At 46.6% G+C, this 17,170-nt stretch overlaps 1 protein-coding gene across 2 annotated transcripts; it reads left to right on the forward strand.

Annotated features, from left to right (window-relative positions):
* The first annotated feature begins 902 nt into the window (after positions 1-902).
* Alk (Anaplastic lymphoma kinase) lies at positions 903-16,809 on the forward strand. 2 transcript variants are annotated; one of them, XM_001362011.4, is made up of 9 exons: positions 903-1,186; positions 7,480-8,640; positions 8,696-9,389; positions 9,764-10,256; positions 10,336-10,523; positions 10,594-10,771; positions 10,838-11,871; positions 11,943-12,150; positions 12,218-16,809. In XM_001362011.4, exons 2-9 carry the CDS (start codon positions 7,834-7,836, stop codon positions 13,848-13,850), a joined length of 5,235 nt encoding a protein of 1,744 aa, XP_001362048.3. In that variant the 5' UTR covers positions 903-1,186; positions 7,480-7,833; the 3' UTR covers positions 13,851-16,809. The 2 variants fall into 2 exon arrangements, with proteins under 2 accessions (XP_001362048.3, XP_015040810.1); XM_015185324.2 differs by lacking the exon at positions 903-1,186 and adding an exon at positions 2,927-3,505.
* Positions 16,810-17,170: the final 361 nt, after the last annotated feature.

Below are 17,170 nucleotides of genomic sequence, written 5' to 3' on the forward strand. Positions count from 1 at the left end.
CCGGCCACCGATGCAGCCACAGTGGGACGCGAGGATACAGTTTGGGATTATTAATTTTTTGCTTTTTTTGTTAGTGTTGATAGTATGATGATTCTTAGGATTGATACTGTTAGATAATAAGATAATGATTGATGTTTATGGGTATACATATATGAAGAATACCTACCTATATCGTACAAATGGCTGATGATGGATCTTCAAACGTTTTACTATCTTAAACTCACAAAAAGGTAGATATCGTTAATTTCTTTATATTCTCAGATGTTTTTCTTCCACCGTGATCAGGAGAGATTGCCAACATCCGCTTTGACTGTCGCTGTTTCTGCCTCTGGTTCGCCGTTCCCCTTTTGATCTTGCCATGCCCCTTTCCCTTCCCATACCCGTTCCCCGCTCCGGACGACTGCCCTGTCACAGAGCCATGCCATTAATTACTTTCGCAGCTTCCCTTTCCCTACATCAACAACCACAACCGAAGGAGAAACTGTCGCACTGTCTGACTGCTGCTAAAAATAGTTCTCCCCTTCAACAGAACCAGAACCACAACCAGACATCCATAGATCTTCTGGCTGATCGGTTGAGAACTCCACGCTGCAGGTAGTTCGGTGTTCTGTCCTGACGCCGCCATCCCGCTGTGACCCATTGAGACCCGCTGCGACCTGTGACCTGTGGGTAGTCAACGGTTCCAATTGTATTAGCACTTGACACAGCGCGAAGAAATCAAACAAACAAATAAACAAACGACAGAGAGAGAGAGAGAGAGTCAAGGATGCAGGCGGCGGCCGTGAGAAGCAGCAGCCCAGCAATCCCAGAGAGGTGATGGGAGAGGGAATGAGATGAGAGTTGCGCAGACCAAGACGCCTCCGCAGCACTTGTGTCCGATTGTGCCCGATCACAGCTGCTGCGATTCGCATCCGCATCTCTAGTCAGTCGTCGGCGAGCGGTCGTCTCTTTCAGTTCTCTGTTGCTCCGTGGAATCTCAAGAGTCGACAGTCGAGAATCTTTATTCATCTATCTAGACACTCGTGCCGTAGCAGAGCAGTACATGTGTGCGAAGTAAAGTGAATTAGCCCGCAATTGAGGCCCAATTGATACCTCCTATATATGTACATTTATTCGGTTCTATAATGAGATAAACTCTTTCAAAGATACACCAAGACACGTGCCCGGCACGCTTCGATGTGACAGCGTGAGTTCCGTTCCGTTCCCTTTCGTTTCCCCCTTTTTACTGATCTATAAATATAACGCACCCTGAGGAAAAGTTCCTCCAAATTCTTGTGTACATCTACCATATACAAAGTGCATCTAGTGATGCTTTTATGCGCCATTTTGGAATAGTTTCGGTAATTTGCGCATCTCTAAACATTTTACGACCGCGTTTACCGTCGCGTTGCAAAAAATCAGAAGAATCCGAGAGAACCGCAGAGGAATAGAGAGTGCCAGAGAGATGATATTCGGATTTTATAAATACTCGTATAGTAGATATCGAGATTTTATTCCGATCGGAACGGTCTTTCCCGAGACGTTTTGACCTCGCTTCTTAATGGTTTCAACCGAGAACTTCTTGTCTGCCGCATTCTCCTGCAGCCGCCGTCGTCTTTTACAAATATATATTTATATTCGTATATGTATATTCTATGGATATATATATATGTATCTATACATACCTACTACATATATGTATCTTGAAGTACTTTCATCTGCGCCGATTCCATATTCATTTTTTGCTTATATTTGTAGTGATTGCTGTGTCGCGTCGCCCATTTCCGTTTGTTGTCGTCATTATTTTCATGTTTCATATGGATTTTGCGACTGCCAGCAAATTTATTTCTTATCCCAACATAAGCAAATATTTTCTTGGTCCACGAAAGATGAAGACTAAGTACTATATAACTTTAAGACTGATCTGTGCACAGGACTCTTGAAATGCGGACCAACATATTTACCGATCGGTTGTACTGAGACTTCTCGCAAAAACAAACCCCGCCATATACCCTAAGGATCTATCTCTGTCTTCTCTGACCAACTCTCTTGCCCTCCCTCTAAAGTGCAATATGCTTCCCCTGCACTTCTCCTACTACGAGATGACTTTACATCCTGAAAATGGCACTCACTCGAGCTCTCGCCGAAGGTTATTTACTGCTTTGATCTTTATAGTCAGTATAGTCACTCATTAGTCAAGGTTGATTTGATTAGTCAAGGTTGATTTTAAGCAAACAGGAAATTCATTTTTGCCCATGTAATTACCCACGTACCTACCTGTCTATCACATGCCTTTGAAGAGAGTGTATGCCACCTTGGAGTGCGCTGGCTTTTAATTACCAATCTAAACGACAAGCAACAGGATGCCACCTCAACAGCAGGCGGAAATATATAGTTTATAAGTGCAGAGGCTTCTCCGGCCTCAGCGGGCTTCTCCCCCAATAGAGAAGAACTTTTCACGGACCGGCTAAAACGGCAATGGATGGAAGAGAAGCTGATAAGTGCAATTGTATCGCATCCGTTCATGTTCTGATTAGATGAAATTACAAACGCACGCGCCTGGTACCAGGGACCGCCAACCAGGACCCCGGAACCCAGACTTATCCACAGAGCCGCCGCCCCCAAGAGTAGCAGCTGCAGTGCAAAATTGAAAAAGGACGCGTGGTTCAGGCCAAAACTGACGCACAACCGAGTACTCGTATATCCCACCCCTTGGCTCCTACTCTGCTGCAACGGCTGATGGAGCCAAATTGAATTTCCAGCCGTTTGCATTAATTTCCCAGAGCCCGCATACCACCAGAGTGCGCCAGTGAGCGAAGTCTCTCCTTGGAGCTCACTCTTCCTGTCAGCCCACCGAAGACCAAGCCCACTGAGCAGCAACAGCTTTCGACGGATATCAGCGAGTGCTGGGGTAAGCGGCGAGTGCTAAGTGGAGGCGGCAGCGAGTGATGGGAATTTCCGAGCCCGTATTGTGTGTCGTGTCTGTATCCTGAACTCAGCTCGATTTCAGCGCAGGATATTCGTTTAAACTCCGGGAGATGGCGATGCCGATGTCGATGCCCGAGCACGATGCCGCTCTGCTCCTCTGCTTCTGATGCTGGCCAAACGATGAGAATTTCCCCATTTTCAGTCTTCGTTTGACGAGCGACGTGCGCGCAAGTATTTAGCGTAAAGACGCGGATGGACGGACCGCCAGAGAAAGAGCAACAAAACAGTACAATAAACCAAGAACAGCCAGAGCCAGAGCAAGAGCACGGGCTTGGAAAAATGTTACAACAACAGCAGCATCCACAGCATTCACGGGTGGCAGCATTCAGAAGCAAATGAAAAGCGGAGTGAAAACGTGAACATTTTCCTAGTGTAAAACGTGCAAAGTTTTGACGATTTGATTTTCATTTCGGGCGGATAATTTTTGAGAAACTGGAATTTTGTTCTGCTGCAAATTTTCACAGCAGAATTGAAAATTCTCATTCACCTCATCAAAAAACGAATACGAGAAAAAACGAGTAAAAAAGTGTGAGCTATGGTAAATGCAAATAAAATATGAAACCATCGATAGATAAATAGTTGGAAAAGTGAAAGCGGAAAATCGTATAAAGAAAAGCACATCAAAGGACATGCAAAATAATACGATATCGAACAAAAATTTGATGGAAAATCTAATGAAAAATTTGTTGAGCTGCAGAGAAAATTTCATTATTCTGCGTGAGTGTGTGTGTGTGGGAGCGTGTGTGTGAGTTCGGTGTGTAGTATCTTTTGTGACTCGGCTTCTATGTATCTGTGAGATACGCAAAACAATTTGTCTGCGCCATTAGTAGCGAAACGTTCCTCAGCTTTTGCGGAGGCATGTTCCCATGTGTGTGCGCGTCTGTGACTGTATCTGTACGAGTATCTGTGTCTGTGTGTGTGCGTGTGTGTATTCTGCGCAGTCGACAAAAACGAGGCTGCGTTTCGCATTCGATGCTGCCACACAGGACACAGCAGCAGCATCCAAGCAGGACCAACGGCAGCGCAATATTTGCGATGTTGACGCAGCCTGCCTGCCCCACTCGCCTCTGTTGTTGCTGTGGCTGCTGCTGTGGCAGCAGCGGGGGACCCGCCGCATGTGTATCTGCAAAATACAGATACTCGTACATCGTACATACCCCTATCCAACCATCCATGTAATGTACAAGTACAAGTGCATGTGTGTTTGTCCTGCGAAATGTGGCCAAACATTTGCACTTTGATTAAAAAGTTAACGGAAAAAATTCAGGTACCTTCCACCGCACATATTTACTTTTGGGTAAATTTGTGCCCAGATTTTCGATGAAAAGTCGAACGAAACGAGCTGGGGAAAGCATAGTAATTATCCAAGCAAATAAAAGGCACATACATAGTACTCGCTTTCGTAGAAAGATTGAGAGAACTCTGGCTCGGAATCAATTAGGGAGGCACTTTGTCATGTAGGTTTCGGGGAAATTAATTCTGGAAAAGATACTAGCAGCAGAGCAGTTTGATAATTCATGTTTCAGAGTCGACAGGACCCATAGATGCTGCTAAAAGAACACTACGATTCTTAAAAGATGGTCAAGTTTTCGTGTTTCATGTTTTTCTTGATACTGCTTTCCATTATATACATCATTATAGGTTGATCGAATTTGAGGAATTTGAGGAAACTACTCTAACATGTTTCGTTTTCATGTGAAGACTATCTCCAACATTTTTTTGTTGAAAGATGTAGATCGAGTCCTTCTGCTATTCATTTTCTGGAATGACATATTTCTGATACTTCTCACCTCAAAGGTGACGACACACTAGTAATTCTCCAATTATAACTATACACAAAGTAGACGGTCCCCACATCTCCGATGATTCCAATCCACTCTTATCCAGCAGCGGAAACACACCACCCGCAGTGAGTGTCACCGTATGTCCCCTCAGTGGGACACTTGTGCGTGTCTTGAACTCCCCGGCTGCTCCACTCGAGTTTTCTTAGCTTCCTTCTCCGGCGGGGGTGCGGGGCTTCCTTCAGCGGGTAGTGTAGTTTGTATTAGTTTCCTCAACTTTTGCAGCTACTCCGCTCCGCTCCGTTCCATTCCGCTGCAGCTGCTTCTGTGTGCCGTTACCGCAGAACTTTCAGCTTCAATTGCCGTTCCGTTCTTTACTCGCTGTGGCTGCGGCCTGAAGACGGGGGGAGTACAAGAAAAACTCTCAAGATACTCGCTGGTTATTCGATTTTTTCGCATTTCTTCTCACGAGGCGTGTTCTACCGATGTGTGTGTGACTGTGTATGTGTGTGCGATTTACAATTCCGCTTTGTTGTTGTTTTCGCCGTTGTACAACTGTGCGACAGCCATTTTGTATAGCATACTTTGCGTACTATGAAGTTTCACACACACACACACAACCATAAGCAGGGTCACACAAATACACATACAGACAACTAAGAGAGTTTCCCTTTTTTTTGTCGAGAAGAGAATTTCCCAACTTTTTAGCTAGCCCAATATTCAGTTTTTTTTCCTTTTTTTCGGTGAAGGGGGAGGAAGGGCCATCACTTGGCCAAAATAATAGACTAGAAAATGCGAAAAAGCGAAAGGCAAACAACAAGAAGAGGGAAAAGGCAGACTCCATCTCTTTCGCCCTCTCTCTCTCTCGTTTTAGCTACTTCCTACCACAGCTTTCAGCCATCTTTCTCTCTCTATATTTCTCTCATTCTTTCGGTAGTCGTCTATGCCCAAGTCTAGTATCCACAAAAAACAAGAAAACAGGCAAACGACACGAGAAAAGAGCTGAAGAAGAAAGCGAATTCTGAAAAAATCAAACACAATAAATGCAGTATTCATTCGGCAGGCGAACACAAATCCCAAAGAGAAAATGCGAAAAAATACTTGGGGGCATAAGAAAGTATCTGTGAGATATGGATTTGTGTCTTGTGTGTGTCCGAGTATATACATATATTCATATAGGGATCTGTATATGAAGGTGTTTGTGTGGCCACGCGAAATGTTAAAAGTGATTTTGTACGACGCCCATGTACGACATCCATCTAAAATACCCCAAAAATATTATTAATATATCCATGGAAATACATATTTTTCCAGAAATAAGTACCAATATTCTAAGAAATATTGCCTATATGCCTATATATCTATATAAATATTGAATATGAATGACAAATTGAAAGAATTTAAAGAAATTTATAAAAAGTAGTTTTACACCTCTTATTTCAGCTTTATCCGAAGCTCCTGTTATTATTATTAGGCAGAAACTGAGTACCCATCAGACCATATACATGAATCCCAGCTGAAGTTTATTTCATTTTTGTTCCATAGATTCGATATTCAATATAAATTCGCATTGAAACTACTCCGTACTCGGCACTGCAATTATATGCTTTTCATGGAAAACTACCAGTGCGAGAATCTTCAAATTAATTTTATTGCACTTCATGGGAAATAACTTTTATATTGATGAAGTTGATATCAAATTTTTTTTCCATATCAATGCTTACATTGTTTAGAAGGAAGGACTTTTCTGCTTGATTATCTTACTCCTGGGGAATTCTAGGAAGTGAAATAATCCGATTGTGTGGCTGGTTTTCTGCGAAATTTCATCAACTAAAAGCTAAAAACTACCATCGATGACAGCTCTTTCGTGTTAGCTCCTGCAGCACACACCTCCTGTTATTGATACAAATTCGATTCAAGGTATCTATTTGGGAAAGAACTGGAATTGGTTGGTATTCAATTATTTCCATATCAATTCCTGCTTTGATTCCATAGAAGAGCCCATACCGTGAAATTTCCAAGCTAATGTTTCTTGTTAATACACCTTTCGATGCACATCCGATTCGAGGAATCTGATTCAGATGCCTCGACAATTAAAGACTCACCTCACATGGAATTCCCGAGCATGGCCCCAGCCATTGTGTACCACGATTCGCAGAAAGGCCCGCTCTTGATTATGCTTCTGGCCTTTCCAATTAGTCCCAACAGTTGACCCGAATTCCCGAGCCTTTTCCGAATTTCCGTATCCGTATTGCATTTCAAAAAACCTGAACAGGAATAATTGAAAAGAGCAGTCGGCCTGCATCAACAGCAATTCTGTTGCTGTTGGTGCTGCTGCTCCCTCTGCTGTTGGCCAGATGTCAGGCAATCTGAAGGCTGTCATCGATTTTAGCCCTTGTCTGGGGGTGGATTCGAGTGGTATGTGGTCAGTGGTAGGGGCCGTGTATAGGGCTATTTGTATGTGCCTAATACACGTTCTCTAATAAACGAAACTTTATGGCAATTTTGGAAGCTCCTGGCTGCTTTCCGGGGGGCAGCTGTTTCCTGGAATTTGACATGAGTCTGGAGGTCTGGGGAATGCATTCGTGAAAATGATATATAGGGAAGTGTATGCATCTGAAATAAACAATTATTGAAGGTCATTACGTGGGTAGAATTGTCTGCTGAAAGATCAAATACCATTTATCTCATTAATCACAGCTCACAGTTTTTGAATTCCTATTAATTACAGATTTTCCCGGGAGTCACAAATCATCAAGCACATCACCCGTAGGGGAGCCACAACCAACAACAACACACGGATAAGTGCCACAGCAATGTGTTGCTTGCATTTGAAGAACTTTAAATGCGGCCATCCGCGCTCATTGAAATCCACGAAAAGTTAAGAACAGATCCATCGAACAGAGTCCGGCCAGGATCCAGCCAAGATACACTCACCCCACACTCACTCTCAATCACTCACTAGAGGACTCTCGCTCCACACAGCACCCTACTCTCCACCCACAAGAAACAGCCCGCTCCAGTAGGCGGAAACTGACACGGACACGGTCAGAGTGGGATTTGGGGGATCTGGGATCCGATTAGGATGCCCCGGCTAAAGCAACAGGGTTGGGCCTGGCTGCTGCTGGTACTGGCCATTTGGGTGGGCGTGGGCCCGGGACCGGGTCCGGGTCCAGCTCTCGCCCAACGACCACTGCTCGCCAACCACACCTTCAACGCGCTGTCCAACTACAACAACAACAACTGGGGGCCGGGCGGCAAGCAGCTGCGGAATGGGAGGGTGCACGAACAGCCCCTACCTCTACCACAGCCACAGCCCACGGTGACGGGAATCTACGATGATTACGAGGGGGAGGCTGGCTCTCGACCACCACCGGCTGGCGGGCGACGGGAGACGCGACGCCGCCAAAATCTTGCCCGACGAGGCATGGAGTCACTGCGCAAGGAGCTGATGAAGCCATCGGTGGGTGGTCCCGGTGGAGGCCTCTCCGGCAGCAGTGCCGGATATCCCTCCTACTCCGGTACTTCTTCGATAGGCCGCATTGACGGCCTCGGTCTGGGTATGGGCTCCGCGGATCGCTATGGGGAGCAGCTACGTCAGCCGAGCGGCGCAGCGGCCATGACAGCCGGACCCGTGGTGGGACCTTACTCCACCCGCTTTCCCCCGCTCTACGCTGGCGTGGACGAGCAGCAGCCGAAGCGAATGTACTCGCGCAAGAACTCCATCAGCGAGCTCTACAAGCTGAAGAAGAGCCTCAACCAGGCGGACGAGCCCGCTGGCGGAGTCACCCATGGCAACTTTGAAGGCGATCCCGTGGTCAGCCCCCAGGGGGTGCCCGTGGATCTGATACAAGAGATCAAGGATCGCATCAGGGACACGGAACCCAATGCGGTACGAATCTAAAGCTACTTATTCTCCGGATTCTCTAATTGACTTTTCCGTTTAGAACACATATTCAACCCACACGGAGTCCACTCCATCCTCGGAGTACGAGTACGAGCTGGGGGTCAAGTGCAACTTTGAGACGCCCTGCAGCTGGTCCTGGGTGGACTACCCGGACGGCTTCCAGGTGATGACCGGCACGGAGCTGGCGAAGCGGAACATGACGGGTCTCCTACCAGGGCCAGTGGCCGACAGCATCGACGACGCCAACGGACACTTTCTGTACGCCCGCGTTCAGCCCAGCACCAAGCCCCTGAATCTCACTTCTCCGGAGTTCAGCACTACCATGGAGAAGTGCTTCCTGGAGGTGTACATGCACCAGAGCGATATGAGCCACGGCCTGTCCCGCGTGGTGGTTGAGCCACTCCACACGCAGGAGAGCAGCTGGGTGCCGGCCGAGATCCAGGGCGACAACTTTCGCACGTGGACGCGCAAGGTGTATCGCCTGGGGCGTATCTCCCGCGACTTCCGCATAGTGTTCGAGATCGTGCCGGACTTGAAGGCCGGACAGAAGGGCCATGTGGCGTTGGACAATCTGCGGATGGTGAACTGCTTTCCAGAGGGCACCAAGTCGGAGAAATGCAGTACGTCGCAGGTCAAGTGCACAAACAACAGAGTGCCCGTTTGCATCCATCTGCCACGCGTCTGCGACATTACACGTGACTGCGACGAAGCGGAAGACGAGCATCAGTCATGCGGTGAGTGAGCGAAAAACACTTTGGAGAACACTTTATTCGGATAGGATTGGTTCGATCTTGATCAATACAGTAACCATACAGTAAATAGATGTATTACCGCATAAAAGCGAAACGTCCGCACAGCATCAGCATCGGCTGGGGAGTTGTCGCGTTCGGCTATCTTCCTGTAAGACGGCTCTCACATACAATATGTTCTCGTGTTGAGGTTTTACCCTATTTGAATGTATGCGTGCACACATATGCATCACGCATTTTAGCTAAGCCAAATCTTCTCTCAAAATATCCGAAAAATACTCAATAATAATGATCGTAGTCACCACAGATGATCCAACATAGATCCCAAGTCACCTTTTGCTTCCCGATTTCTTTCACAGACAAAATACCTTATGGCGGTCGCTGCGATTTCGAGGAGGACTGGTGCGGCTGGCGCGACTCGGGCAAGACTACTCTCACCTGGTCGCGCCACACGGGCTCGTCACCCACTCACGACACGGGGCCCGATGGGGATCATACCCTGCAGCACTTGTTGAACAACACCAGCGGCTACTATATGCTGGTCAACATGAATCAGCACATGAACGATACGGAGAAGAACTCGATAATCGGCTTTGCCAGCAATGCCATCATGCTGAGCAAGACGTTCAATCCGCCGCCATCGGTGCACGGAAATCCGGACTCCCCGTACCGGAACTCCTGTGTCGTGCGGTTCTTCATCCATCAGTTCGGCAAGAATCCCGGCAGCATAAACCTCTCCGTGGTGGAGATGAAGGAGAAGGAGAACATAACCACCACGCTCTGGTGGAGCACCAAAAACCAGGGCAGCGATTGGCTGAGAGCCGAGTACGTCCTGCCCAATATTACGTCCAAGTAAGAGAGAAGGGGAGAGAGAGAGAGAGAAATAGCTGATTAATGGGATATTTTTTAACCTTATTTTCATCTATCGCAGATACTATCTTCAGTTTGAGGCCCGAATGGGCATGAGAATCTACTCGGATGTGGCCGTGGATGACTTTTCCCTGAGCCCCGAGTGCTTTGGCCTCAACATTCCCGAGGAGCACCTCAATGGCTACAACTATTGGGATGTGCGACAGAACCTCAAGAGTCCCACCTACCGAGACTTTGAATATACCAATTGTAAGTGTAAATCTTAGTCTCCGTGGGGGGAACCGGGAACGGTGATTAAATCTTCATTCTCCTTCCTCAGACCTGGAGCTAACCAGCTGCGATACTCGGGGCATGATAGGGCCCACTCAATCGCAGTGCGAGAGCGCCTACAAGGAGCAGAACAAGACCCACATTCTGCGAGAGGTGCATGTGGTCGAGGATCAGAGCAGCTACAAGGGCATGCAGAAGTGGAAGGTGCCCAACGAGGGGCACTACACGTAAGAACCGATCTTCAACCGATCTCCCTAAAACAATAATGCAATCCTTCCTCCATGTCCGTCCAGAATCATTGCCAAGGGAGCCAGTGGAGGACTCGGATCGGGTGGCGTGGGCAGTTCTCGCGGATCTGTTGCCGTGGCTGTGCTGGAGCTGCACAAGAACGAGGAGCTCTACTTTCTGATTGGCCAGCAAGGCGAGAACGCATGCATCAAGTCCATGGGCGCGCTGAAGGAGGCCGGCTGTGGCACTGACCACGACCTGGATCTTGCACAGTATAGCTTCCGATCCAAACAGGACATGGTCAAGAACATTTACATTGAGAACGGCGCCGGTGGTGGTGGCGGTGGTTCTTTTGTCTTCCTGTTGAATCAGGCCAAGAATGAGGCTGTGCCGCTTCTGGTGGCCGGCGGAGGGGGAGGCCTGGGCATTGGCCAGTACATAGACGAGGACTTCCAGCACGGCCAGAAGGCGAAGCCACTGCAGGCGCCGGAGAGTGGACAGATCAATGGCGAGCCGCTGAACAAGAAGACAGCCGGACCAGGAGGCGGCTGGCGGGCCAAGGAGGATCAGGCTCTGAGTCCCACCAATGGGGCTGCCCTGCTGCAAGGCGGTCGCGGCGGACACTCCTGCTATGTAGAGCTGGCTGACAATGGCACCACTGTCCATCGCCATGGCCAGGGCGGATTCGGAGGCGGCGGAGGTGGCTGCAACACGGGCGGCGGAGGCGGCGGCTATGCCGGCGGCGATGTTTATCTGAACGAGTCAAACGGTGAGGGCGGTAGCTCGTACATAAGCGCCTCCCGCAGCCTGCGGGAGATTGGTGACGTGTATGCGGGGGCCAGTAGTGGCCCGGGATCCGTCATCATCATACCGGCAATCGAGGGCTGTGGCTGCGACTACCGATGCGTGGCCATGGACGAGTTCCGGTCGAAGGTGCGCTGCATATGTCCGGACGGCTGGAGCCTGAAAAAGGACAACAACACGGCCTGCGAGATCCGCGAGGAGGCGGGCAAGTCCTCCTTCCAACACCTGGTCTCCATACTGATATTTTCATTGGCAGTGCTCTTTTTCTGCATAGCGGCCCTCATCTTTATGCTATGTAAGTGTGGAGACGAGTCGGGAGAATCAAGTACTAAAAAAAATACTAATTCCTGATTGATACCCTCCTAGACAATCGCTATCAGCGCAAGAAGCAGACCAAGAAGCGCCACAAAATGCTCGTAGAGCAGGACCTGCAGCTGACGAGACTGCGCCACAACATCGACGACTCGAACCTGAACAACTTCAATCCGAACTACGGCTGCGACGCCATTCTTAACGGCCACATCGATGTGAACAGCCTGCCGCAGGTGGGGCGCGACAGTCTCCAGTTGGTCAAGTAAGTTCCACCACTTCCACCTCCACATCCAGCCTCGTGCTAATCCCTCCTCCCTTTCTGATTGCAGTGCTCTGGGCAAGGGAGCCTTTGGTGAGGTCTACATGGCTCTGTACCGCCATCGCGATGGTGATGCCGTGGAGATGGGCGTGGCGGTGAAGACCCTGCGCGAGGATCCAAAGCGTGAGAAGGAGGAGGACTTCCTCAAGGAAGCGGCCATCATGGCTAAGTTCAACCACCCCAATATGGTGCACCTGATCGGTGTCTGCTTCGACCGGCAGCCTTACTACATTGTCCTGGAGCTGCTGGCCGGTGGGGATCTGCAGAAGTTCCTGCGCGAGAATCGGAACACACCGGAGAGGCCTTCGCTCCTAACCATGAAGGACCTGCTATTCTGCGCCCTGGACGTGGCCAAGGGCTGTCGCTACATGGAGAGCAAGCGGTTCATCCATCGCGACATCGCCGCCCGCAACTGTTTGCTAAGCAGCAAGGGGCCAGGTCGCGTGGTGAAGATTGCGGACTTTGGGATGTCGCGGGACATCTACAGATCGGACTACTACCGGAAGGGCGGCAAGGCGATGCTGCCGATCAAGTGGATGCCCCCGGAGGCCTTCCTCGACGGCATCTTCACCTCCAAGACGGACGTGTGGTCCTTTGGCATCCTGCTGTGGGAGGTCTTCAGCCTAGGGCGCTCCCCGTATCCGGGCCAACACAACACCCAGGTGATGGAGCTCGTGGTGCGAGGCGGTCGCCTGGGTACCCCAACCGAATGTCCCGTCTCTATATACAAGATCATGGCCGACTGCTGGAACCCGACGCCGGAGGACCGTCCCACATTTACCAGCCTGATGGAACACCTGACCAGCTGCTCCCAGGATCCGAGCATCATGAACGCGCCGCTACCCAATATCCTGGGATCGACGTCCTCCGACCGCGACGACACCATCATCCGCCCACCCAATGGCGAAGAGTTCTGCCTGGCCGTACCTGATTACCTGGTCCCCCTTCCCAGCCATCTCGCGCAGCACTTGCCCAGCGGCTCCGCCTACATCCCGCCCCAGCGCAAGCAGGCGAGCGCCAGCGCGTGCACTCCACCAGCGGTATCCTCGCCAGCGACGCCCCATCCCAAGCCGGTCGTCCTGCATGACCAGCAGTTGGAGACCTCTTTCATCTTGCCCAACTCAAAAAGTGACCAGCCCCTACTGGCCGCTGGAGCGCCCATCACCACCACGGCGCCCATTAGCGTCCCCACCCCACCCAAAGCCGCCTCTCCACTTCTACCCCCAGCAGCGAAACAGAAACCGGCCGCCGAGCAAGATGCCGCAGAGGGTGTCGTCGATAGCCAAACTCACGACCATGAGGGAAAGCTTATCAGTCTGGACACGCCGCAACCGACGCCGACGAGTATCACACCGCCGCAGTGCTTCGCCTCTCAGCTAGATGGGATCACCCTGGATCCATCGACCCTGGCCAAGAGCCTACCCAATGGCCTACCGCCGGGCAAGCAGTCGTACGCCAATGTCCAGGTAAAGGGCGAGCCGGAACCGAAGGCCATGACCAATGGCAATGGCAATGGCGCTGTTGTTAATGGGGAAAGTCCGACAGCTGCGGGTGCTGCCGGGGACCGGGATCCCCCCTTCACCATCCAGGGCTACGCGGAGCGGTACAAGGACAACAACAATCATTCCGAAATCAGTTGCTAGACAAAAGGTGTCTCGCCGCCGGCCACAGGGTGAAGCTGTCCGTACCGTACCACGATATCGTACGATCCCGTACGATCCACAATTTGTTCGCGTTTCACGAAACTTATTGCTTGGTCTGATTGATTCAATCGGGGAAATCTTTAACAGAAAACAGAAAACAAATCGAGTGAGAACTTCACAAAAATATTGTATTGCAATTAAAGCGTAAATTTGTATTGTACGAAAATAGAGAACCGCTGAGGAAACTCCGTGAAAGCAAGTGAAAATACACACATTAATTAGTTGAAAAATTAGTTTAGTTTTGTACCAGACATTAGTTTGCCAAAAAAAAGAGAAAAACAAAAAGGAATTAACATAAATTTGCGAGAGGTTGTATATATCAATTGAGTATAATATTAGTGCATATATTGTTTGATGTACCCTTAGGTTTTTTTTGTCCATCTTTTTAGTTTACCCTTAGTTTCGTTTTAAGCTGATGACTGAAATGCCAAACAATATTCCTAAAATATAACAAAGCGTGACCGAGAGAGAACGAGAAGAAAGAGTTCGATTATTTTTTATACGCAGTCCAGAGGATCGGGAACCAATACAAAGCCAACTCAAAGTAGTTCAAAGTTCAAAGCAGGACACACACCACCCACACTCTCTTATAGTCTTTGATTTCTTTATGATGCTAAGTTTTATCCTAACGAACTTGTAAATACCAAATAAAAACCAACCAACAAAAGCTTCCGTCGTAGCGAATCACGTTTATTGAATGTATTTGTATTTATATTAGATTAAGAGATAAACCAAAACAAAAACACATAGCGTGTAAACGAGTAAGCGAGTAAACGATAGATCGAAAACGAATACAATTTACAGGGTGATTTTTATGAAAATTCAGTTGTATGTTTGAAAAACAGAAAATTAGCATTAACGAGGTAACAACCCCGATCGAGGAGTTGTGCGACCTTTGGTTGTGCAACATGCTCTCAGCACAGCCCTGTATTTGTTCATCATTATAAAATGGTTCTGTTCGAGATTCGAAATTCGAGATTCGAAATTTGAGATTTTGTACATTTAGTTGGAACGTAACAAACAAGCTTTAAATTATATAATTTTTATAAAGATATATAAACGGATATACAAGTGAGGCGACAACATTATATTAAACAACAAAAAAAAAAACAAACAAACAAAAAGAAAAATGAATACAATTATACAAGATCAAGTGACATATGGCTCATCATATAGTATATGTATGTGTATATCTATACCTAGATCTAAGAAAATTGAGATAAACCGAAAAAAATCGAAAAACGAGAAATACATACACACATATACATATATATATATACGCATATATATATATACATATATATATATATAATTATATATATAGAAAAAATACCGCTACATATAGTACTTATGTAAGACGGATAGCGTTAACGTTATCATAATCGTTAAGATGAACATTATGTCTATGTTTCGCTTTGTGTACCAGTCTCCAGTTATACATACATATATGCGCATACATTTACATATACACATGGGAAGCATACTCTCGTACTCGTACTCGTATACATAGCTATACGTATGATACTATTATATCCAGCTAATATATCTAACTATTATATACATACATGCATACATACATATATAAACGATAAACCCCGACAAGCCGTGAATTAATGCTGAATGCTAAATGCTGAGTACGCGGAAACCCAAATCGGAATACCTGTATCTGTAAATTAGACTTCTAATTACTATACAACAACACATACATTTTACAGGAACGATTACTCGAAGGATTGAAATTCCATTCCCAGTTCCCAATTCCCATTGAAAAACTGTACAAAACCAAACGGAATGGAAAGGAATATCGATACAAATTGAATATCGAAATAAAAACTTACAAAACATAAACCAAATGTATCGAAGGCTCAATGGTATATGTTGTATATGAAGGGCACTATGCATACATATACGAGTATGTATATACAATTGATCCTCAGTATCCACAGCATACACTTAGTATTTAGTTTAACCTACAACCTACGCAACGAAACGAAACAGTATTCTTTCGGTTGTTGCTCATTTATCGTATACATTGTATCGTATCGTGTGTATCTACTATGGTTGTGCCGATTACACATCTCTAGGAGATCTTTGCTGCTCAGTGAAGGAGAGTCAGTCCGATATACAAACATACACCACAGACCGTATACCCACATTATACGCATTTTTGTACCCTGATGACCTTAAGATTACCTTGTGTACCTAACGTCCAGAACCTGACACACTCACATACAGAAGAATTCTTCTCGTACATACATACTCGTATGTATAACCACGGTGCAGAACAGATAGTTATTGATTGATTTAATCGTTAATCGATTGTTTCGAAATTGTTTGGTTCTATAGCTGATAACATTCTTGACACCAGTTTGATTCTTCGGTTCGATTCGCCGTTTATTATTGTGGAACCAAGATTAGAATGGAAAATTCTGAGCTTAGCTCAATGTTGATTGTTGGAAGATGTTGCATTCAATAGCTCGTTACCTCAATAGCCTGGCTGACCAAGGAACTTTTATCCATACGGATAGAAATGTTCTAGTCAGGTGCGCCAAAATATTGATGATTATTTCGATAGTTCAGGTTGATTCTTCAGGAATCCCCAAGTTCAATATTCTTATTGGCTTTATAGCAATAGCACCACTTTGATTGCTTTGAACGGGAACGACATTCCAACCAATATATCAGTAGCTTCGAACACACACACAATTTATTTCTCCACAATAAAAATTCGCAACGAAATTTAGAAAAAATGAAACAAAGAACTACAAATAAAATATTAACCCATTAAAAACAAAAACCTATTTATGTAATGGAGTAAACGTATAAATGTACTCGAAAATAAATCCAATAAATAATATTTTTATATATTGAAGTAAAATCCAAAAAAAAAAAAAAAAACGACAAGAATAGCAGAAAGGTTGAAATGAAATGCAAGTTTAGTGCATGCGAAACAAGCTTCAACTTAGCTCTAGATATAAATGTATTAATAAAATATTACAAACAATTGATGGTTTTCATTTAAAATCGAAAATTATTTTGTTACATTAAAATCGATATAGATACAAAAACAAAGGCAAAACAAATTCAAATAAATAAAAAAAAAGAAATAGAAACGCAAAGACTAGAACACACGTTTTGAAAGCTGGAAAACCGAAGAGTTTTTTAGCTAAAGTGGATTTAAGGATTGAAGGATTGAATGAGTGACGGATGGATGGATGGGATGCAATGGGATGGATTATTGCTGGCAAGCTATATATACA

This window comes from Drosophila pseudoobscura, chromosome 3, assembly GCF_009870125.1.
Source record: "Drosophila pseudoobscura strain MV-25-SWS-2005 chromosome 3, UCI_Dpse_MV25, whole genome shotgun sequence".
NCBI classification, from domain to species: domain Eukaryota; kingdom Metazoa; phylum Arthropoda; class Insecta; order Diptera; family Drosophilidae; genus Drosophila; species Drosophila pseudoobscura.

Coding starts and splice junctions, on each gene's coding strand:
- Alk (XM_001362011.4), top strand. CDS start 7,834: ATGCCCCGGCTAAAGCAACAGGGTTGGGCCTGGCTGCTGCTGGTACTG. Junction 10,257..10,335: donor CTGCCCAATATTACGTCCAA/GTAAGAGAGAAG, acceptor CATCTATCGCAG/ATACTATCTTCAGTTTGAGG. Junction 12,151..12,217: donor GACAGTCTCCAGTTGGTCAA/GTAAGTTCCACC, acceptor TTCTGATTGCAG/TGCTCTGGGCAAGGGAGCCT.